The sequence below is a fragment of the Benincasa hispida genome, chromosome 7 (genome assembly GCF_027475165.1).
Source record: "Benincasa hispida cultivar pf3 chromosome 7, pf3_genome.v1.1, whole genome shotgun sequence".
Lineage (NCBI taxonomy): Eukaryota > Viridiplantae > Streptophyta > Magnoliopsida > Cucurbitales > Cucurbitaceae > Benincasa > Benincasa hispida.
In genome coordinates, this window is record NC_143484.1 from 27,580,457 (window position 1) to 27,604,455 (window position 23,999).

The 23,999-nt window shown below is 31.4% G+C and overlaps 2 protein-coding genes across 3 annotated transcripts; one reads left to right on the forward strand and one right to left on the reverse strand.

Annotated features, from left to right (window-relative positions):
- The first annotated feature begins 5,634 nt into the window (after window positions 1–5,634).
- HSFA8 (heat shock transcription factor A8) lies at window positions 5,635–10,016 on the forward strand. Of its 2 annotated transcripts, XR_016530668.1 has the most exons (3): window positions 5,635–6,129; window positions 7,640–8,875; window positions 9,577–10,016. XR_016530668.1 is itself a non-coding variant. In XM_039036353.2 (2 exons), the coding sequence occupies exons 1-2, from the start codon at window positions 5,908–5,910 to the stop codon at window positions 8,648–8,650; spliced, it is 1,233 nt and encodes a 410-aa protein (XP_038892281.1). In that variant the 5' UTR covers window positions 5,635–5,907; the 3' UTR covers window positions 8,651–9,163. The 2 variants fall into 2 exon arrangements, 1 of the variants encoding a protein (XP_038892281.1); XM_039036353.2 differs by lacking the exon at window positions 9,577–10,016 and having other exon boundaries at window positions 7,640–9,163.
- On the reverse strand, window positions 9,303–19,183 carry LOC120081468 (vacuolar iron transporter 1-like). The gene is made up of 4 exons (XM_039036354.2): window positions 18,749–19,183; window positions 18,562–18,647; window positions 15,745–15,859; window positions 9,303–9,875 (listed from the first exon to the last, which is right to left on the reverse strand). Exons 1-4 carry the CDS (start codon window positions 18,991–18,993, stop codon window positions 9,578–9,580), a joined length of 744 nt encoding a protein of 247 aa, XP_038892282.2. The 5' UTR covers window positions 18,994–19,183; the 3' UTR covers window positions 9,303–9,577.
- Window positions 19,184–23,999: the final 4,816 nt, after the last annotated feature.

Consider the following 23,999-nt stretch of genomic DNA (forward strand, 5'->3'; position numbering starts at 1 on the left):
TTAGTCACTATTATTTGGTCCAGAAAATTGTTAACTAGCTTAATATTTTTCTTGTAAGTGTAACCCCTCATTTTAGATTCTAGAGTTTCGTCCCAATGAGTCGACCATAGGGAAAAACCAATTGGGGCAAAAATTAAAGCAATCCTAACCATTTATGGAGTTTGAGTAAAAATTCATGCAAATGGAATTTATAGAGGGACACAAGCAAAGGTGTCTTGAGGCCGAGTATGAAAGTTTACTACAAACTAATGAAAGAGACCGTGGGATGTGTTGACACACATCCCACTCCCATTTACTATAAATACTCTCTCCATTCACCTTGATATTGACCTATACAAACACCACATGTAGGGGGACACAAGCAAAAATGTCCGAGATTGAGTATAGGTATCACGGTGTGAACTTTTAGAGAGAAACGTGATAGGATAAATGAAGTATCACATACCCCATTTTCCTCCCACTAAATGTTTTACCTACGATTAATTAACTTAGAAGAATACAGCTAATTATTTTTATTAAGTAATTGTTAACTTTGCTAAATGTAACATTTACTTTGGATAGTTAAATAATATTGATTATTGTTCATTAAACGCTTTAATAAACTCTAATAAATTATTGCATTCTTGTAACAAATCTATCTAATTCACCTTCCAAGTCAATTCCCAGGTAAGGGTGTTCCATTTCTGTCAGCTTAGCCAAAACTGTCGTTAGACAAAAGTTCCTTATAGATACATTTGTTACAAATTTAATCTTTTATACAAAACCAATTTAATTCTATTAAACTGATTAAAATATTAAACTTATTTCTAATCTCATTAGAAATATTATGATATAGACCTATTGTGAATCAAACTTTAAACTATTTAAGAATGATTTTAACCTATGTTAGCATGCAGCTCTTTATTATAGATTTTTAATTTCTAATTTCTAATTTCATTTATTTATAAAAATTATAAAGAATAAATGAAACAAATTAAAACCTAAGATTGCATCAAATGACATACTTTGTAAAATTATAACATTTGTAAAGTACCTAAAGTAGTGTCACGCTACATAGAATCTCATTTTCATTACTTAACATACATAACATTTATATATTAAAGTAATGAAAATATTAACAACATACATCCATACATACTAACAATATATTATAACCATTATAATATAAATTATGCATGGTAATGTTATTAATGCATGCATTCATATATTATAACTCTTACATTATATGATGCGTGAGCATGCTATTAATTAAATCATGCAATTATATTATAGCATCTACAATATTCATGATACATGAATAATGCATAACCTATGGTGGGATTTACTCTCTATGACATACATTATGACATATATTATAAAATAAATCATACATCCAATGCATAATTAAAAAAAAATAAACACATTTTGGACCGGGATTCGTTTCCTAACAATTAACTAATTAATATAACAATGATATTAATTTAATTAATTAAAAAATAATCATTACATTAATAATTAAAGAAAATAAGCTGCTGAAACACTTGGGAAAGAGCCAAACCGCCCACGAACCGAACCAAATCGTGAACTGTGAACCGCTAGCGAACCAGCTCCAACGTGCGAGTCCTTCGCGTCTCAAAGTGTCACGATGCTATACCCTAGTGTTGCGATGCTACGAAAACTCCTTTCCATCATCGCATCAGAGTGTCGCGGAGCTAGGGTACAGTGTTGTGACGCTACTATACAAAAAGCTTCTGTATAATGCGTTTCTGCTCCGATTTTCCTCCATTTTGGCCTTGAAACTTCTAGATCTTCGCCGGAAACAACCACGAATGACCAAAACTTAACAAATTACATATTCAATTACAATTACGCCAAAAAAAAATTAAAGCGGTAAACTAAAGCCAATCCCTATAAAAACATCCAAAAATGCATAATCAACATATTCATCACATAAGTGCACAGAAAACAGAAATCCCACCATAACTCTAAATTAATTTAAAAAATAATTAAAATTGGGACTAAAAAAATGCCGCTCTGATACCAATCGAAGGGATGAGCGAACACCTGCAACGGAAGGGGATCAGTTCCCAATTCAATTATTTTACAAAAACATGAAAAATTAGAGGACAAAAACTAATTATGCATTAAATTTTACAGCATGCTAAGAAGAAAACTAAAGAGGAATTTAGGGTTTAGAAATTACATATCCTTGAAGTCATAGATCTTCACGAATTCCTCTCTGGTCATGAACCTTCTTAGTCACGAACTCCCAAGAACACAGTATTGCTAATAAAAACCCAATTGGACATAACCACTGGATTACCTTGATATTCTTCGTAGGGTTGAGAAACCACGAGAGGAGTGGACTTCGTGATTAAATTGGTAGAGGGAGAGAATTATCTAAAGAGAAATCAAACGCAGAAGAATTTTTGGGAGAGCACCACACTTCTGTCTTCTGTGTGAGAATAATGAGGAAGAAGATCTCTCTGGGATGAACCACCCACTTACACGTTAATGAGAGAAAAGAGATGGAGGGGTTGTTTCCATAACTCCCTTTCTTAAATTAATTCAAATTTTAAAATTAAAAACTAATTTTAATTTTAATAAATATATATTGAAATTTAAGCCCTAGAATCAGCCCTTAGAGGAGCAATTTCTCTACTTATGCTAACTATAGAGAATAAGTGAATTCCTTCTTATGTAGTTGCATTCCCAACTCCCCCATTAGATGAATCCCTAAAATGGTAGGAATATTGAGTTAGCGAACCCAGACACTCTCACTTATACAGATCAAAGGACCACCTTCATAGACAAAAGTTTACCGGTCATTCAAAATTCAGGTCAAGTCACCTATGATCATCTTGGTGAAATGTAAGTCTCTTCTATCAATAGTGTTATATATTAAGACTATTCATTTCGTGGTCCAGTCTTATACAAACTATTTGTATAGAACATCCCCGCTTACATGTCTCCACATGAATGATTAGGATCAGATCAATTGTAACAACTATAAAGTGGATCGTATTCTTAGTATCACCAGGATAAGGTACCCAACCTTATTCATCTAATACAGACCGTTTTGGTTATCACTTAAACATGATCTATCTGTATGTCTCCATATACATGTTTAAGTTATAAAAGACAACATTGAATCTTAGTTTATTGGTTTTGTGGGTTAATGCTACTAAATGTCAAATAAAATGCCTCATATTTTATTCGACAAATAAATTGTTTGTACATTACAATTACAAACTACATGACCTACAAGATTTATGGCATCAACCCCAACATGACTAACATCACACATTTTTAGTTTCCTTTTAAATGCATGTCATCAACAATGATCAAGAGACGATAACTTGAAAAACCTCTAATATGGGGCTCTATTGCCACAAACATGTATTCGAAGTATTGAAATTCTTCGAGTTCAATCTCAAATATTGTTACATGCTTTTCTATCTTCAATGCTTCTCTATAAGTATGTAGCATGACATACAAGTCTTCGGAAGACTCCCTTATAGGAGAATATACAAGTTTTCATACATGCCATGACTTTTCATAATTGATATTCACACCATAATCTTGCCTTATATTCTCGATCATGTGTCGCGATTTGTGTGCATGACCAACTCCAAACTTGTCCTTGATAAGGTGCCTAACTACTAAAGTAATCGCTTTCTTGTGGTCATGATTTAAATTTTCAATTGAGCATGTGTGCACAATTGTATATTTTGTGATCTTAAAGATGTCACAACCCTTAATTCTTACTGCACGAAGTGTCCACTTACAACTCTCATAGATACATCGAAATGTATAAATCTTTATTTGATCTCTTAACTAAATATTCAAAATTCGTGTTCATGGCCAATATTGATAATCTCATTTTTAGATCATTCTTGCAAAAGAATATTTAGCCAGCTTCAGGATCTACGTCGCAATGAGACAAGACATGCAAAATTAAATCTTCCCTCCTTACAATATTTACTAATAGTCATGCTTTTGAAGAATTGCATCCTAATGCAATTGGAGACTGATGTGACATATTTTCAACTATCTCAATAGTGATATCATTTGCAACGCCTTGCATGGTAACATTCGTCTACATTTTTTGCATATGGATCATTTCCAACAGCCTTAAAATTAGTCTCATTTCTAACACCTTGCAAGGTCACATTATTATCATTGTCTCTATGTGAGTTCTCATGCATCATTTTGTCATTCATCATTATGGCCTAAATGAAGTCTAGTGTTATGTTGTGTAGTATACTAATTTTGTGGTTTGGTGTTGCTGTTTCCTATCGATAACACTGAATACTGATGATAAAATATCCATTTCATACCTCCTCTCAGCACACATGTTATCTCTTTGTGTTGTGAATGTGCTGCACTTGTTGATGTTGTTTAAAACTTATGAATATCTACTGTTTAGGACCATAAAAGAGAAATTCAACATCTCATTGTCCACTATGTATAGCGGAGAGATTCTTATTCCAACTAATATTTAACCCTCATTATATGTTGAAGTTTAACAAACTAACTTTCGTAAGCTCGTATATGCGACCTTTCAGTTCATTAGTACTTCAATGTACTTGGCACGGTGATCTCCTTCAATCAATCTACATTAATATATTGTTCCTTCTCATTCTTACTATTAGATGATATACTATTACATTTATTTTCACTCATCAGCTTAAACTTTTGGGTCAATAAGTGATTTGATATGATATCAGAGTAGATGGTTCAGGGAGGTCCTATGTTCAAACCCACAAGTGGGGAAAAATATTAGATGATATACTATTAAGTTTACCTTCACCCATCAGCCGAAAATGGTCCGGGATAGATAAGTCGACGTCAAATAAGTATAGAAAAATAAGTACAAAACCAAAAGAAAGAACCCCATTCCATAATACTGCTAATTTCTATCTACTCGCTACTTACTTTCGATACTCACTAATGGCTCTTGATGCTCGATTGTCGCTCGTACTTCTCTCTCTCACTTGTCACTATTTTCTCTTTACTTCTAGCTTGTGATCATATATAATACTTCCTCATTCTTTCGAATCTCGACTAAATTATATGACTATACAACCAAAACCAACCATGAAAAATAAATGTTTATTTAATACTTGATATGTGAATATGTCTTGGATGATCCAAGGGTCATTAGAGAGTTAAAGTGTACAAAAATTTCCACATATGGAACTGCCTGGGCATGGGCTTTTTGAACATGATGTTTGTTTTGGTTAAGTTAAAAATAAAATAACTTGCAAATCACTTTGAACGAAAACGATTAGCAAGAGGAAACAAAAATGTCAAGTGATCGAGAGCGAGAGTGAGTACCAAGATTATCGAGCATCAAGAGTAAGTATCGATTTTCGAGGATCATCGTATATACTTCATAGAGTTATGATCATGATTAGACCATGTGATGATGCAAGCAAAAGATTTTTCTTTTTTTTTAAAAAAAAAAATAGGTTTTAAAATCTAGGTCTTTTTCATTTCAACCTCTTAAAATTGCCACTCATATAAAAATCTTATTCAACTTGTAATTTAACTTAAATGATATTTTAACCTAAAGGAAGAAAGTGAAATTTTACTATATATGTAAATATTTTGATTATTTTTCTATATTTGAAAACAGTTTAAATTCAATAAAAAAAGAAAAAAAAAACGTGGCAGAATGTAAGCGGTGAAATTGGTAGAAGAATCTCTCAAGAAACAGCGGCAATGGCGAAAGCAAAGCAAAGCCGCGGAGAAGGGAAGCATTTCACTGACAATTTGCCTCTCAAAAACCAAACAAAACAACACAACACTTTCAAAGGATAAAACCCTCGAAATTCCCAAATTCCCAGTTCTCTTTTTGCCCTTTTCATTTCCTCCTAATTACGCTACCTTAATCTCAGTCTCCTCCTCCTTTCATATTCTCCGATGGTGAAATCCGCGGCGGAGCGTCAGGGATCGTCGGTGGCGCCATTTCTTAAGAAATTGTACGACATGGTTGACGATGATTCCACTAATTCAATTATCTCCTGGACTTCTTCCCATGATAGCTTTACCATTTTGGATATTACCCAATTCTCTCTTCACGTGCTTCCCAAGTACTTTAAGCATAGCAATTTCTCTAGCTTCATGCGCCAGCTTAATATCTACGTGAGTTTCTTGTTTCTTATTATTATTTTTTCTTTTTAAAGAAAACTTTCATCATTTGTTTGTGTTTCTTGTTTGTTTCTGTATTTTGTTTTTGTGAATTTTTTCCATTCTTTGTAAAAGACCTTCATACACCTTGTTCATCATGAAGTTAATCGTTTGTTTTGTGTTTGAGTTCTGATTATATTGCTGCAACTCGTCTTGTTCTAGGTGCCCTAATTGCTAATAACGCAATTGAGGACTGTTGGTGAAGATTTACTTTGAATTAGCTTAGGGTAATGTTGATGGGGACTTGACTGAATTTGTGTAAGGTCGGTTAATTGCTCTGTTTTGGTTAATGGTAACCTCAGAGGCAGAATTTTTCCTTTAGACATGGAAACCCTTAACCCCTTCTTTTCTCAACAAAATGTTCAATTATCTGCAGAAACTTTGTGAAATCCTGGTTTTAGTAAGTGGAAAATAAATGCTGTTTATTAGAACTGGCTTGCTCAGGGCTTGGATACAGGAGCTGCACCATACAATTGACATGGTTACCATCATCTTCTTCTGTAAATTCTCTAACGATCATATTCTTTTCAAAAGCATCAGTTGGAAGTTCAGTGGAATCTTCGTTTCCATCAACAAGAAGTTGCTTGTGGTTGCTATATTCATTACTTTAGGACTTATGAATGCTCCATGGTGGGAAGAATTTTAGTATTTTAAATGAATTGCTCTAGCATGTGGGTGATGATGCTATTGGATTGAAGAGCTTCCATGGAGGTTTTGAAGATTGGGTATTGTCAGAAGGGGGTTTTCGTGGAGAGTAATTGGGCAAGGAGTTTCATATTGGGGTTTTGCCATTGTCAAGATATGGCTTAGTGAATTGTTTTTGGCTATGTAAAGGCCATCGTAGTGGGACACTAGGCTGGGTTTGTAGTTATTGTTTTGATAAGGTTCGTAGTTACTGAGTGAATCCCAATTTCATGAATGATCAAAATGATTCACAGAGGAATTTCGCAGGCTGCCAATGAAATTGGCCACTTGTGTGCACTTAGTTGATAAAACTCTTCAACGTACTCGCCTACTGTTAGAATTTTCTTGGGAATATTTCTGATTTTTTTTCTTCAGTATTTACTATAGAGGAAATTTCACAAACGTCTCACTTTATTCTGTATAGTTCCTTTGTCTGCAGCTTTGTCTTTTACTCCTTTTTGGAACATTCTCTATAAATGTTTATTGTTTCATAGACTCCTGGTTCAATCATGATGTAATCTGCAGAAACACACTCAACTTCAAGTATTAATTTTTGTTGGGGTTTTGCAGATACATTTTTTGTTGTGTCTGTAATGTGCATAGTTTCTGAGAGTAAAATTGTCATTTGAAGTACATGCTTTTATACTCTTACAAAAAACGGGAAACTGTTCGACATGAAAGCTGGTAGAGGAGAAACAACTACATTTCCCCCTCACTACTGACATATAGTTTTGAATTATCATATCATTGTTATAACAAGTGGATTCTTTTATTATTTTAGGGTTTTCGGAAAATCGATACTGATTGCTGGGAATTTGCAACTGATGGATTCATTAAAGGACAAAAACATCTGTTGAAGAACATTTACCGAAGGAAAAACATCCAGGGCACAGATCAGCGTAGAGCATCACAGCCCCAAGACAATTCCGATGGACAAGTTGAACTACCTGATTATTCAGGGCTATGGAAGGAAGTTGAGAATCTTAAAATAGATAAAAATGCCGTAATGCAGGAATTGGTTAAACTCAAGCAGCACCAGGAAACTTCAGAGAACAAGTTGCTTCTATTGAGAGACCGCCTTCAAGGTATGGAAAAGAATCAACAGCAGATGCTGTCATTTTTAGTAATGGCAGTGCAAAGCCCTGGATTTTTGGTTCAGCTTCTTCAACCAAAGGAAAAGAATTGGCGCATGGCCGACACTGGCAATATGCTAGAGCAAATACCAGATGATAATCAAGTACCTTCAAATGGTATGATTGTCAGGTACCAACGACCATTAGATGAACTGTCAACAACTCTACTTCCAGCAGTGACAGGTCCGGGAAAACAACAAGAATCTGATCCATTCCCTGATGGAATGAAAGACTTTTTCCTTAATTCTGACTTCATGAAAGTGCTTATGGATGAAAAGTTGTGTTTAGACAATCATAGTCAATTTGTTCTTCCAGATGTACAAGATGTTGCATGGGAGCAGCTTCTTCTAGCGAGCCCTTTTTCTGGGAATTCAGATAATGGTAGAAAAATAGACGATGAAAGGAGACATATGGACGATGAGGACGATGAACTGGATATGGAAACAATCGATACTCAAACACATGAAGAGAATTCCCAAGACTTTGAACTTCTAATCAGGCAAATGGAGAAATGTGAAGATTTTGAGATACAACCAAGGTTGGATGAATCTTATATCGAGAAATTGAATACTGTTAATCTTCTAACCCAACAGATGGAGCCTTTGGCATCTGATCAAGAAATCCTATATGAAACAGCAGACAAGATACAAACCCGTTAAAAGAACAATACATTTTGGTTGGGTTCATAAGACTTCATCAATATAAGATCTCAAAGATCAATATAAGTTCCTTTTTTTGTCTTCACTATCCACACTAAATAGCCATTGGTTGACTATGAAGTTAAGGTGATTAAGCTGCTGCCATTTGAATATCTTGAGCAAAGTATTGCATTTCAAACAGGTTTATGGAATTTCAGCCATCTTTTTTCTTGGTGCTACTACAAGGTAATGCTTTTGTTTCAACTTTCAAGCATTATATCTTGTAGGCCTTGATATATTTTAATCAACACATAGTATATAGTATCAGTTTTGTAGAAGTGGTTTCTCAATTGCTTCTTGCCTGCCTTGCCCCATATGTTTTTGTATAGCTAGGCAGACACTCCTCTCGTTATGATTGCTTGATATTAAATTCGATGCCCATAATCTTTCACATGTGCGTGCTCGTGTACACATATATCCCTCACACAAACTGAGTTTTCTTGGCTATGACATACCAAAATTTATATTTGTTCATTCTTCTTTATACTATAAGTCTTGAAATCTTTTACTTCTATTTTATGTTAGTAAGTCTTTTAGTTAAAAATTTCCTTAAAAACATGATTGAAAATGTAGAGTAGAGATCTTTGATTCATGATTAACAGTGGTTCGATTATCGAATATCGATTATCGATTCATGTATCAATGTATGTTCTTATACACCAAGCCAAAAAATTCAAGGATTGGAAATGATTTTTCAACCATATTTGTTGCTCATAGAAAATTGAATTCTGCATATGACAATGCTTTAGAAACCACATCAAATGTTCATTTATGGACCTAAACTGAGAAAACTAATGAAAGTTATAGAATAATCTCATGAGATTAGACTGAACATGTGGCCTTAGGGGGCATTCTCTGAATAGAGATTGACATGGGGAGTTGTTTAGTTCATTGTTGTATAGCCTTAGCCATGCCAAAAGCAGCTGCAGATGCAATAGCTCCGATGAGGGTGGTTTGGAGGGCGCTTTTAAAGGGCTTATTACCTGTGAAGTAACCCTTTGCATATCCGAACACGAGCAACGCTAATAGTGTCAATGCAACCGATGCTGTCACGGCTCTCATCACATTTGAAATAAACATGTAAGGAAGAAGGGGGACTAGTCCCCCTAATATGTAAGCCAAAGCAATTGTGAAAGCACTTTGTAGAGCTCTTCTAGGATCTGGCTTCTCCAATCCTAATTCAAACCTACATCACCAACACAAACAATACAAACACTAAATCATAGGAATAAATGTTGAAATTATACTGTTTGCTTTTAAAACTGTACTCATCAATAATATTTTCTAAGCTCAGTACTTTTCTTTTAGGAATCGAGGTATTCCAAAACCAACTTGTCCATTGCTGCTACTACTAGTAGTTACATTTTGTGTAGAATAGGGGTTTTAAAGAGGTAAATTAGGTTCCTTTTACTGGTTAAACTTAAAATTGAATCACTTCCATATATATGATAAGATCAAAATTGCGGAGCATGAAACGTAAGAATTAGAACAATTCAAAATTTTAATGTAGAAAGAACAAATTGACTTTGACAATAATAGAATGATGTGATTTACCATTACACCTATCTGCGTATCCCGAGAGGGTAGCAACATTTTGTTACAGTTGCTAATTCTTTTTTTAAAGAATTCAAGCATAAATTAGTGGACAAAATTCTCAATTAAAGGTCGATGATATGATCTATTTTAGAACTGTTGAACTAGAAAAAAGAAGGGTAAATTGCAAAAATCACCCATAAAGTAGGGTGGTAATTATAACTTTCAGTTTTAAAAATTAAGTCCTCAAATTTAGGGATGTTCAAATAATCTGACAATCCAAACAAGTCGGACTATCCAACTCAATCCAAAGAGTTGGATTGGGTCTCAAATACATTTTTTAAAATTTGGGTTGACCCAACTCAATTCGAATTACTAATATTAATTTACATAAATATATGACTCTCCCTCTCGATTTTGTGTACCTCGATCTCATCTCCGGCTCTCCCTCGTTCGATTTGGTTTGCTTTATCTTCATTCTTCGTTCAACTTCAGTTGTTTATCCTTTGTTCAACTTCATTTTGTTTCAATCGATCTCTTCATCTTCATCTTCATCTTCAGTCTTCGTTCAGTTCCAGCCTTTTGTCTTCATCAGCTTCAGTTCATCTTTATCGGCTCAAGCCATTGTCTACCTTCATTTAGATTCAATTTGTCTTGCTATTGTAGGTTTGATTCTTCTATTTTCATTTTTGAATCTTGATGCTTTTTTTTTCCTTTTTCTCATTGTCTTTCTTTCTTTGACATTTTCCGTTGTCCGTCTTTCTAAATTTGTTGTTTTACAACCCGACAATCCTATTCATGTCATTCGGGTAGCCAATCCGACCAACCTAAAAATTTGGGTTGGTTTAAAAAAATCTCCCCAACTTAACTCGTGCACATCTCTATACTCAAACTTATACAAGGGTTTTAGTGGACCTTCAAACTTAATTATATAAATTGTAATAATTGTATAAGTTTGAAGGTTTAATTTTTACCATTTATAGGTCCAATTTCTACATTTATTCTAATCTTAAGGGTCTGATTTTAACATTTTCAGGAGTTTGAGGGTCCAATTTTTAAACCACGATTTACCAAAAAAAAAAAAGAATGATAGCCTAATGTCTTTTGAGTTTGACGAAGGCTTATTGAAACATGAAATACTAATTATTTTTTTAAAAAAAATGAACTGAATTTATAACTTGAAAAATTCTAAACGTTTTTCTCTTTTTTTTAATTTTAAATATGATTTTGTATTTTAAATCTATATACACCAAAAACATAAAAATGTTATTCCTCAGAATTTGCACAGTTTGGATGACAAAATCCAATAACTTTCAAAAATATGATCTAAATTGACTAGAAGTCAGACTTCTCTGCAGGCCTCGTATTAATCTTAGAAAAGAGATGCTTCTTTCAGTCACCCTTTGACGAAAGGAACATAAGATCCGAAGTTTACGACTTTATCGAAGTTCTACCTTCCTGTTTCCTCATTTTTTGTTTTTTTGCTGTTAACTCTCGGTGTACTCCTAACACATATTTGTTGAATTTAGTGAATCTGAAACATAATACAAAATCCAGATTACCTATCTGACCCTAAAGTAACCTAGGTTTCACCTAAATTTAGGAAATTATCAGAAATAGTAGTCAAAGTTTTCCATCTTTCACAAAGCACCTTTTTGGTCCATTGGTTTAATTGTTCATCTCAGTCGGGATCGATACCAAGACTAAAATTAAAATTTGACTTCTTTAAACCAAATCTGGATGACATAGACTCGGGTTTCTATGACTCACTCTTCTTAATAATCTAAATACAACCATACAAATCTAGACCTTATTTATTTATTTAAATTCTAAGTCAAATATTTCTTAAGAGTTTCTCGGTCAACAATTACTGGTACAAAATGTTGGGTTAAAAAAATAAGGTCAAATTACAAGAGACTTAATTTGTATCTATTTGATCCCAAATTTTAAAAGTGTTTAATGAGTAAACATCCAATTGTGTTCGATATGGTTCTAAACTTTAAAATATGTCAAATATACATTTAATCTTTAACTTTATGTCCAATAAATTTCTAAATTTTCAATTTGTGGTCTAATAAGTGCTCGACTTATTTGATACTTAATTAAAATTCATAGATCTACTAAACAAAATAAATAAATAAATAAAAAGTTGAGTTTCATTAAATTAAAATTAAAATTTATATCTAATATCTCAATTAATTTTAATATCTTTAATATGTCAAGATGATTTTAAATACTAAGGGTGTTTAAATAACCCAACTCGAACAACCCAAACTACCCAACCTAAAATGTAAGAGTTGGGTTGAGTCAGGTTCGTGCTTGGATTTGATTAGATTGAACTTTTTCTAGTTTTGTTGAGTTAGATTGGATCGTAGGTTGGCCTAAAAAATATTTGGCCAACTCGAATTTTATCTATATTAAGAAATATATTATACATATTTCTCTTTATTTAAAATTTAATTATTTTACATTGATTAATTTATGAACTTTTAATATTTTTCTTTTAAAATTGTTATGATATTTGTCTTTATTTAAAGTTTGTCATAAATATCATAGATATTTGGTATTTAACATTTGAATTTTATGAGATATTAGTTATTAGTCATATGTTGTATATAAACTTACATATTTTTAATTAAAAATAAAAAATAAATTATAACCCGACAATCCAAATTTTAAGGGCTGGTTTAGGTTAGTTTAGAGACTTTATTTGGATCCTTTGAGTTGACAATTTAATCAATCCAAATTTTTGGATTGATTCTAAAAAATACCTTCAACTTGACTCAATCCAATCCATTTACCCCCATTAAATACTTAATTGTCTTTCTAGATAAGAAACTATATACATGTTGAACATTTTTAAAGTTAGAAATTATCTAATACAAAATTAAAAATTTAATAATTTATGAAACAATTTCAAGAGTTCACAAACATTTAAAAAAGAAAAAAAAAAAGGGTAGAAAATTGTGATGTCAATTGTCTTTCTTGGATGGGAGCAGTCAACATGTTGGTTAGAAAAGGCTGGGAAACTTCAAATGGATTTTATTGATGGCTATTACAAAGCTAACCTTTGCTTTTTTGTATGAGACAAATTTGTGGGATCGAGATAAACTCACCGCCTAAGAATATTGTCAAAGAAAATTATTCACGTCTATATCCTACATCCATTCTCAAGGAAAATACCGATCTTAATAATAAAAGACTCATAGATGTTACTTTTGTATTTATATATGTTGAGTTGCTCGAGGTAAAGTTCAAGCTCACAGACGTTCTAGAATTTGTGCGTCCCTAAAGAAAAGTGAAAACTCTTGAATCTTAAGCCTGGTCGAGTTTAAGATAGGTATTTTGTATCTTCGAGTGCTACACTTACTTTCGACACTACTATTATTTCACATATTTCACGCGAGAGTAAGAGAATGTATCTTATAAACAATCCCACACCACCAGCATCAAGAGATAAGCAATTCTCTATGTACACAATCGAGATAAGTTCTTCATATACTTAGGTATCAAAGTGTACTTGGCTCAACACCACATCGATGTGAATACAATTGCAGGTCAGCTTTAGATCTAGCAATGTATTTGGATTAGAGGACAAGGTTGAAGGTAGGAGTGTACACGGTTCGGTTCGTCGATTTTATCCAACTTTTGCACACTTCTAGTTGAAAGAGTAAAAAGAGGACCTCGACAAGATTCCTATGCCAACATTAGACGTCGTCTGTGGGGATGACATGTCTAAGTGAAGCTCAACAATGCGAGTGGCTAGGAGACTAATGCTCAAATGAGAAAATCCCCATGAGATGAAATCACTCATGGCCCCGAGCAAACCGCGACCAGAATTGGATCGACCAAAAGGGGAATCAACCCCTCGATGGAGGGTACACTCAAGAGGCAAAAGTTTCTACCGCCCTGATGGTAAGAAGTGAAAATGCCCAAGAAAACCCTCCATAAGGACTTGAAGAACAAATACCGTCTTGAAAGTCTTCTCTAGCCTCCAAGCGACGAAAGTAGTATTCATGTACCATATGGAAGCCATGACGAAGATGATGTCATGCCAGCACCCACGATGAGGGGCCACAAACCTTATTCTAGTACGTAACCCACACAAGGGAAAAGTGAGGGCCAAGACACAGGAACCTACCCACTCATGGTGGTCCCAAAAACTAGCATTAGATGAGTTGTGACTAGACCCATCCCCCACCACAACACGTGGTCTAACCACTTCTAGAGGGGATCGAATTGTGCAATCTCCTGAGTTGCAAGGCCATTGGATGAGGCGATTGGCAAAAGACACCTCTCCAAAATCTCTGATAAAATCAATTAGCAGGGGAGGCCCAAATGGGCAAAAAAATTGATGCTTTGCTCAAGCACATAGAACTCCCCAATAAGCTCTTGAAGAAAGACAATGTCCCATTCTCAAGCAAGGTCACAATGGAAGAGCTCCTAGAGCACTTCAAGCTCCCCATGATCAAAGAATACAACGGTAGTTCCGACAAAATCAATCAACCCAAGACGTATCAATTAACAAATGGAGCTATATTGGGTTCTCGAAGCCATACACTATCAAGCCTTCCACATGTACCTAATAGGACCAACCTGAGTTTTGGTACTGAAAGGATCCACCAAAGCGTTAGACTCTTATGGGGAGTTGGCCCACACTTTCATCAACCAATTCATCGAAGAACACAAGACCCTCTGACCATTACATGAATAGGTGGGTGGTAGAAAGTTTTACCTCATGGATGTATCCTCCACTACCCAAGGCTCAGTTCTAGTCGTGAACTGCTCGGAGTCATGGAGGATTTTGTCCTTTTAATTTGTATTTTTTTATTTGATCGCTGACCTCTAAGCACTCGTTGGCGCCAAATGATGATGTGGGTATCTCGTCCAAGCCCTTTTTACTCTTTCAGCCCTTTCCTATGGTTTGAACACACGTTGGAGCTGGAACTAACTTGTAAGAGTACTCGCACCAATGTGGTTCCAAGCCAAGTAAACTCTAATACCTAAGTTAGTGCATGAATTATTTAAATTGTCTAAGCATAAAAACAATTGATTAGCCCTTGAGGCTAGTGGTGTGGTGGCTATTTATAAGGCTCATTCTTTGCTCTCACTTGGAATAGTAATATCAGCAATGTGAGAATAAATGTGACCCTCGAGGTTGTAGAGTGTAGTATCTGGCTTGGGTCAACCATTTTCCTGCTCAATCAGCCACGACCCATAAGAAGTCAAACTAGTCAAAAGAGTTGTCCACGCCCCTTTCGTGAAATTGGACGAGCTTGGTTAGTCAGTTTGGAACCTGAGGGTTTGACTTTTCCTTTTGGGACATGTAGATCTACTTTAGGATGTGTTTGGCCTTGGATCTTATTTTGGACAACTCTTACCAACAAACATAATTTTTAAAAACAAAAAAGAATTCTCAAACAAGGCCGAAATGGTTATTAAACAATCTCTTAGCTAATCTAAAATAATAATAATTAGCAAAAAGAATCTAAACGATTATGATAGAAAGAAAATGAGCTTACTTCATCATGAAATCTAACCAAGCTTGAGGCCTCTTCCTGAGAGCATTCACAACTGGACCATACTCATGAGGTTCGATCCCATACTGTGCCAATATCTCTGCTACTTCTGCCGCTTCTACATTAATAACATTATAACATATTAATCTCTTACAAAACCATGAGTTTTTTAGGTTAAATTATTATTTGTATTTTAGTTTCAATAGTCCTCATTTTTATTTAGTTTTGTCCAATCGATCCTATAAAAATTATCGCTTGTTGTTTTATATGAGGTGTATAAATATTTATCTGTCTAGAAGATATATTTAAAATAGTTGGGTCTTGTTCGGTTGACACATGACATGTTTCTTTTAGATGTTGCTAGATATGTATCACGTTCAAAAAAAAGTGGTAAATAAAATAAATTATAATTTGAGATTTAACCCTAAACTAAAATTTTCAAAACCATGATAACTAAATTTAATTTAAGCACAAACAAGGAGAACGACAATTTAAATCAAGGGTAAATTGTAAAATAAAGTAAAAATACTACGGTAACTTTGTCATTTGTTTAAAAAATATTTCTATTATTTCTAAACTCGTATTATTATCATTTACCTCTCATAAAATGGAGTAAAATTCATCTTAAAAGCTGCATTATTATCACTACATTTTTATAAATGTTTTAAAAATGGTTAGATAAAAATTTAATTACCACATAATTTTAAGGTATCACCATATAGTTCTAAGTTTGCATTTTTATGTAAGTCGGATAAAACTTGGGTGTAATTTGAAGGTGTCGTGGTAAAAATTTTTTAGTTAAACCTTTTTTAATTTTATTTTTACTATGTTAAAAAAAAGGGAGCATTAAATCATTGCACTTTTAAGTTTTGAAAGCATGAGGGTATTAGTGAAAAACAATGAACAAAATTGAAAAAGCATTCGTTATAATCTCGTCAAAAAGAAAACCAGAAAACCCATTTTGTAAGAATATACCCAAACTACCCCCAAGTCACATTCAATAACAAATTTTATTCGGAAAATTAGGTTACCATATACAAAATGTTTGTACATACCAGAATAATAGAGAACAAATTTATTTTAAGGAAAGATACCTTTTTAATGTTGGTCTAAATTTTATTTTATTCTTTTAAATTTTGAGTTTGGTTTCTATTTAGTTTTTAAATTTAAAAAGTTATAATTTTACTTTTGAAATTTGAATTTTGTTTCAATTTATTTCTTAAGTTTTCAGATTTTACATTTTTAATCTTAATTTTTTATTAAATACTCACTTGTAATAATTTATATCAATGTGAAAATAACTTTTTAATCCCTGAGTTTTTAGTCTAGTTTCTATTTAGTCTCAAGGTTTCAAAATGTTACACATTTAATCCTTTTAAGTTTTGAGTTTGATTTCAATTTAATCCATAAATTTCAAATTGTTACAATTTTACCCTTGACATTTGAGTTTTATTTCAATTTAGTCTCTAGATTTCAACATTCACATTTTTAATCTCAGTTTTTCACTAAATACTTATTTTTCCGTCTTCAGTGTTAATGTATGTCAACAAGTTTAAAATAATTAAACGAATTATAATTAATTAAATTACACTATTTTTCATCACTTTTAAAATTAAATTCAAAATTTTACTTCATAATAATTACTTTAAATTAATTAATAAACATTGACATCAATGTTTGAGAGTGATTATTTAATGAAAAATTGAGGTTAAAAATGGAAAATCCTGAAATCTATGAACCAAATTGAAACAAAACTCAAATCTTAAAGATAAAATTCTAATATTTTGATAGGATTAAATTGAAACCAAAATCAAAACTTAAGATTAAATGTAAACATTTTAAAACCTATGAACTAAATAGAAACTAACCCAAAACGTAGACCAAAAAAGTATATCTCTTAATTTAAAGTAATTATGAAGTAAAATTTTAAATTACTTTTTAAAAGTGATAAAAAAAAGAATGAAACTTAATTAATTATAATTCATCTAATTATTTTAAATTCATTAACATATATTAGTGAAAAATCGAGATTAAAAATATAAATCTCAAAATATCGAGACCAAATTGAAACAAAACTTGTCATTTTGAAACCTAGGGTCTAGATTAAAATAAAATTCAAAAAATTACCTGTAACATTTTTAAATTGATAATCAAATAAAAATTAGATTCAAGACTTAGATAAAATAAAATATTTTGTTATTTTATTTTATTCATAAAAAAAATAAAAGTTGTCCATATTCATACTAACTTCATTGAAATTTGAAATCTAAATCAATCTCTAAAGAAAATAGAAAATCTACTCAATAACAAATCTCAAAACGAAGAGTTGTTCATATTCACTAATTTTCGTTTCAATTTGAAATCTAAAACCAAAAGCTAACGCCTTGTTTGATTTTATAATGTTTATGTACTTTTTATTAATCCGCCAATTTTTGAAAACTAACGAAATTAGTTTTTCAAAAAAGGTTGTTTTTTTTAAAAAAAAATGGATAAGAATTCATGCAAATCAAATAGAAAATAAGTCTAATTTTCAAAAATCAAAAACAAAAAAATGGAAGATCAACCGTTTTAAATTTTTTTTTTTTCTGTTTTTGAAATATTAAGTTTATATCATTCGCATTTTTACAATAAAATTCTTAGCTAATAAAAATAAGATACAAAATGATTATGAGAATGAGCCGAAATGTTTACCAAATCGTCCTAAAGAAAATAGAAAATCTAGTCAATAAGAAAAGTTGTTTGATATTCATACTAATTTCATTTCAATTTGAAATCTAAAATCGAACTCTAAAGAAAATAGATGGAAAAAAAAGGGGTTACCAGTATCGGGAACTGCGACGATTTCTTCTTGCTCTCTCCGGAGTTCTCTCATATAATGATCCGCTTCACTCTTCGCCGCAAGATATCTACACAGAAATCACAATATACAAATCTGTAAAACAACAACAAAACCATTCGATGTTTCTTCATCAAACGGCAGTGGCGGAGCGAGAGAGAGGAAACGCACCCGCCGAGTCCCATGGAGATAGCGCCAGCAGCGACTTCAGCGATTCCGGCGGTGACGACGATGGAGGAAGACACGTTAGCGCCGGACAGTCCAGCGGCTAGGGCGAAAGGGACGGTGAGGCCATCGGAGACGCCGATTATGACATCGCGAACGATCTCGCCGGCGGTGAAGTGGTTCTCGGTGTGGCGGTTGAGAAGAGATTGCTTGTAGGCATCGAGGCGGATTGGTGGAGCGTCATCCGCCATTGATGTGTACAGGAAATGGAGATTCAGTAGAGAAAAATGAAAAGTGAAGGGGCGGAAGGCGTGGGTTGCGTGTTGCCGTAACCGTGAATTGTCAGACACTCGGGGCTGAAAAGCGAGAGATTTGATGGCGAAATCTTTTGTCTATATATATTCAAAAACACTCCCCTTCTTATTTATTTTTTAAAATATTTTAATTATCTTCTTTGATGTGGGTACAAATATTCATGGAGCGGGTCGGAGATGGGAAAAGCTTCTCCATCCTCATCTCCCTATTTCATTCTCCGTGTGAAATTACTCGTGGGGATCAGGACTGGATTCTCCGTGGGAATCAGGAAAATTTTTCCTTTTTATTTTTTTAATATATTCATTTTTAGTAATTTTGTTTATTCTCAACCAAATAAAATTATATATATTAAATGAATTATTTCCAATAAATTTTTCATTCAAAGTCAATAGTATAAAAATTCATTATAAAAATAATACTATTATACGTGAAAAAAAATATAATTTAATTCTATAATTTCTAAAAGTTAAAATTTAAATATTACAATGTCTCAAGCTTTCTATTTAAATACAACAACATTTATGACTTAAGGTAGAAAGTCTTAAATGTTAAAATAATTTAGAAATGTATTAAAGTACGAAAATGTTGAAATAAAAATTAGAAAATAACTAACTTTTTATATCATAATTTTTTTTGTAAAAAATATATAGATAAAATAATAATAAATATTATTATTATTATTATTATTATTATTATTATTATATTCATCGGGGTAGGGAGTCGAGACGGGGACGGAGAAAATAATCCCCGTTTAGCCAACGAAAAAAATTATCTCTATTCTCTCCCCCATTCCCCATCTAATAGGGGATTCTCCGCCCCATTCGGGGAGGGTCTCCGCGTCCCTGGCCTCGATCCCGCGGGGTAAATAGACATCCCTATGTGTGAGTGATGGAGGAGAAGCATAAACATGAGTGCATCTTGAGATATTCCCACAGTATTATTGGTATATATATTACAAAAAAAATTATTTGTTTTTTGAAATATTTTAATCATTTGCTTTAGTGTGAGTGATGGACGGGAAAACATAAACATGAGTGCATTTCAAGATATTCCCACAGCATTACCTGTATATATATTACAAAAAATATTTTAATTATTTTCTTTAGTATGAGTGATGGATGAAGAAACATAAATACGAGTACATCTTGAGATATTCTCAGAGTACTGACTGTATATATATTACAAAAGAATTGCCCTTAATATTTTTGGATATTTGTTTTTGAAAAGTATTTTTTTTAGTTTCTATTTGGTCTTTTCAAAATGTTGTACTTTTTGTCATTTATTTTTTAATTGATTTCAATTTAGTCTTTAGCACTTCTTGAGATTTAAGATTTGTTCTAATTTTGTTTTCAATACATTTTTAATCTCATTTTTTATTAAATATTTATTTTTCGTTAGTGGTAAGGTTTATTAATTAATTTAAAAGATTTACAATTAATTAACTTTCATTATTTTTCATCGGTATTAAAATTAAATTTAAACTTTTATTTTATAATTATTTTAAATTAATTAATGGACATTAATTTCAAACACTAAAAGAAATGTAACCTCAATTTTTTCATTAAATATTTATTTTTTTGTTAAGTGGTAATATTTATTAATTAATTTAAAAGATTTATAATTTACTTTCATTATTTTTCATCAGTATTAAAATTAAATTTAAAATTTCATTTCATAATTATTGTAAATTAATTAATAGTTATTAATGTCAAACACTAAAAGTTATTATTTAGTGAAAATTGAGAATAAAAAAGTGTAGGTTTTGAAACTTAGTGATCAAATTGAAACAAAACTTCGAATCAGAATGTCAATGATAAAATTGTAATATCTTGAAACTTATGGATTATGTTGAAACCAAGCTCAAAACTTAGAGAAAAGAGAATGTACCATTTTGAAACTTAGAAACTAAATACATATATTTTGTAAATTTCACGGTCAAAATTTCGATTGGCTTTGATAAGAATGTTTTTGCTTGTGTCACTCTCTCACACTTGTACTCCTCCCTTTTTTCGTTTGCTCACAATCAACTAGTCAAAATACGATAGTGATTTCATACGTCAGAGTTCTTCCTTCTACACTCTCTCACTACTCTCATGCTCCTTCTCGCATGTGAGCTTGCTCTCTCACTAGTTATCATTTTTTAAATTTGGGCCAAACAATATTTTGGACCTAAACTTTGAGTCATCCATACAAAAAAAAAATCCTAATTTTTCCATTTATTTTAGAAATAATTATATTCTTCTATAAGTTGTAATATTACCTTAACTTTTCATAAATGGCTTCAAAACTTTATTACTAAATATATTAGAATGTTAAGACAAATTTTAGGAAAGTTAAAAGGGTATTTCTTAGAAGGTTAGAAATGATTTGGAAAATGCCATTCTTTTTACCATGATTTTCATATTTTTAAGTAAATATTTAAATCAGTAGCCAAATTTCAAAACCAAAAACTACTTTTTCTATTTTCTAATACTCGGACAAAATTTATGTGTAAAGTACAAGTAATATGATTTATATGTGTGACAAGTTAATCCTTGAAACTTTAGTATGTTATTATTACTTCTAAAATTGTGATATATTCATCTGATATATGGTTTTCTAAAACCTTTATATAATAAAAATTAAGCCTTTATATAATAAAAATTAAGATAATATTCATCTGATAGATAATATGAATTTGGTTTTCTAAAACAGTTTTTCAGATTTTGTAGCCCAAATAGAGCAAATTCTAAAGACAATGATTTTTTTTTTTTAATGTATCCATATTTTGAATTTGAAAGTTCAAAATGTAGTATTATATAAGAAAAAGATAAGAAGCTAAATGAAGATAGTTTTTCATTTTATAGCCTCTATTCATTTTTGTTGTATTAAAGACTATATGATACTATAAAATAAATAATTATTCATTTTTTTAAAACTGAACATGTTTATAAATTAATTAATACTAATTTATATTCAACCAAATTAATTGATAACTACATTGTTTACTTCATTTTTGAATTATTTACTTCATTGTTTTCAAATTTTTTACTAAACAACAACATTTTAATCTCCAAGATTGATACCGTTTTGGTCCCAATCATTAATTTTCTATTATCATAACTAATGAAGTTGACATGACACTCTTTATAAAGTAATATTATTGATTTTTTCCCAGAGTTTAAGGGTGTTATGTTTGAACCACCACCAGGGTATTTCAACCCTGGACCTTGAAGAACCTCCGAGACTCGAGCTAAGTAGTAGAAGATTATTGGATGTTAAGTTTGTAGGTGATTCCCAGTCAATCACCATGAGAATCACCATTCAACTAATTATTAAAAAATCAAATTTAAATTGTTATAGATTTCTCTATAATCAGTTTCAACATCTATCAAACATGGAAAATGATTTTTTAAGGACAAAATTGATTTCCAAACAAACCCTAGCTTCATTTCTTTTTCCTTTTTTAATTCTAATTTCATTTATGTTACTTTTAATTTTAATCCTTGGTCGTTATGTTTGGCCTATACAATATGACACAATGATAAAGCTGACCCATAGAATATATATATGATAAGATCAAAACCGACGAAAACTTTTTCTGCATAAAGAGTTAAATGGAAGTGGAAGCACATAGTTTAGAAAAGCATATTATGTCAGACAAAAAATGACAGAGTAAATGATCTTTTTACTTCAACCGTAAGTTTTTTTTTTTTTTTTTTCCGCTATCTTCATTATATCTCTGAATAAAAAAAGTAGTTTTTTTTAGAATAATTGTTTTAAATGATAAAACTGTTATAAGTATTTTTAAATATAACAAAATATCATTATCTATTGATGATAGATACTGATAGACATAATGTTAATGTCTATTAGTGTCTAACTAATAAACAATGTCATTTTATTATATTTGTAAATAGGTTGATTTATTTTTCTATATTTGAAAATATTCCGTTTTTTAGTTTTAGAATTTGACTAAGAATCTAAATATTTTTTAACGAATGTAGAAATAGTAATCTAAAAATTGAGAGGAAACAAGTATAAATTAAAAAGAAACGAAAAACTACAAACGAAATCATTACCAAAATAGGTCTCATTTAGTAACATTTTTTTTGTGGTAATTTGGAAATTAAGCTTATTTCCTCCCCATTTCTTACAATGATTTGTGACTTAAGTGTCTTGGTTGAATTCTTAACCAAAATTTTAAAATATGGTTTGACTTTTTAAACTATTGATAAATAGTAGATAATAAAGCAAGTAATTTAGAAATGGAAGTAATATCTATGGACTTAATTTTCAAAAACAAAAACTCAAAACTCAAATTGTTACAATCGAAACTTAATAATTTTAAAAAGTAGAAAATCAAACCTAGATTAGCCAATTCCGTTAAAAATTAATTTTACAAGACTATATTTAAGATTTATTAAAAATATAATGATTAAAATTGAACAAACCTTAAAATTTATAGACCAAAATGGTGCTTTAGCCAAATATATTTTGATCGTAACAAAAATTATTTAAGAAAATTTCCATTTAGAAGTTCGTATCAATTTAAACATTGAACTAATAATTGCATCAATTTTGTAATCTCATGTGAAACATATAATTGTTTCAATTAAATTTTTAAATATAAACAAATCAATATAGACCATTTATTAAAATTACATATAAAAAACACCCATCTATTCAATTTTTACATATCTCACAGTACCATTACAAGGAAAGGTTTAAGGTTTGGAGTTGTCACTAATTATTATTATTTTTTTTTAATGAAAATAAACCAATTCATCTTACCAAATATAAGTTAGGGGTGAATGGAGTATATGAAAGATACAAGCACCGTACAACACTTGTTTAAAATGCTTAATTTTATTATAAAAAATGTCCAATAATTAAAAAACAAAAAAAAACAAAAAACAAAACAAAAAACAAAACGAACCGTTTCCAAGTAAAGGGATTCCTT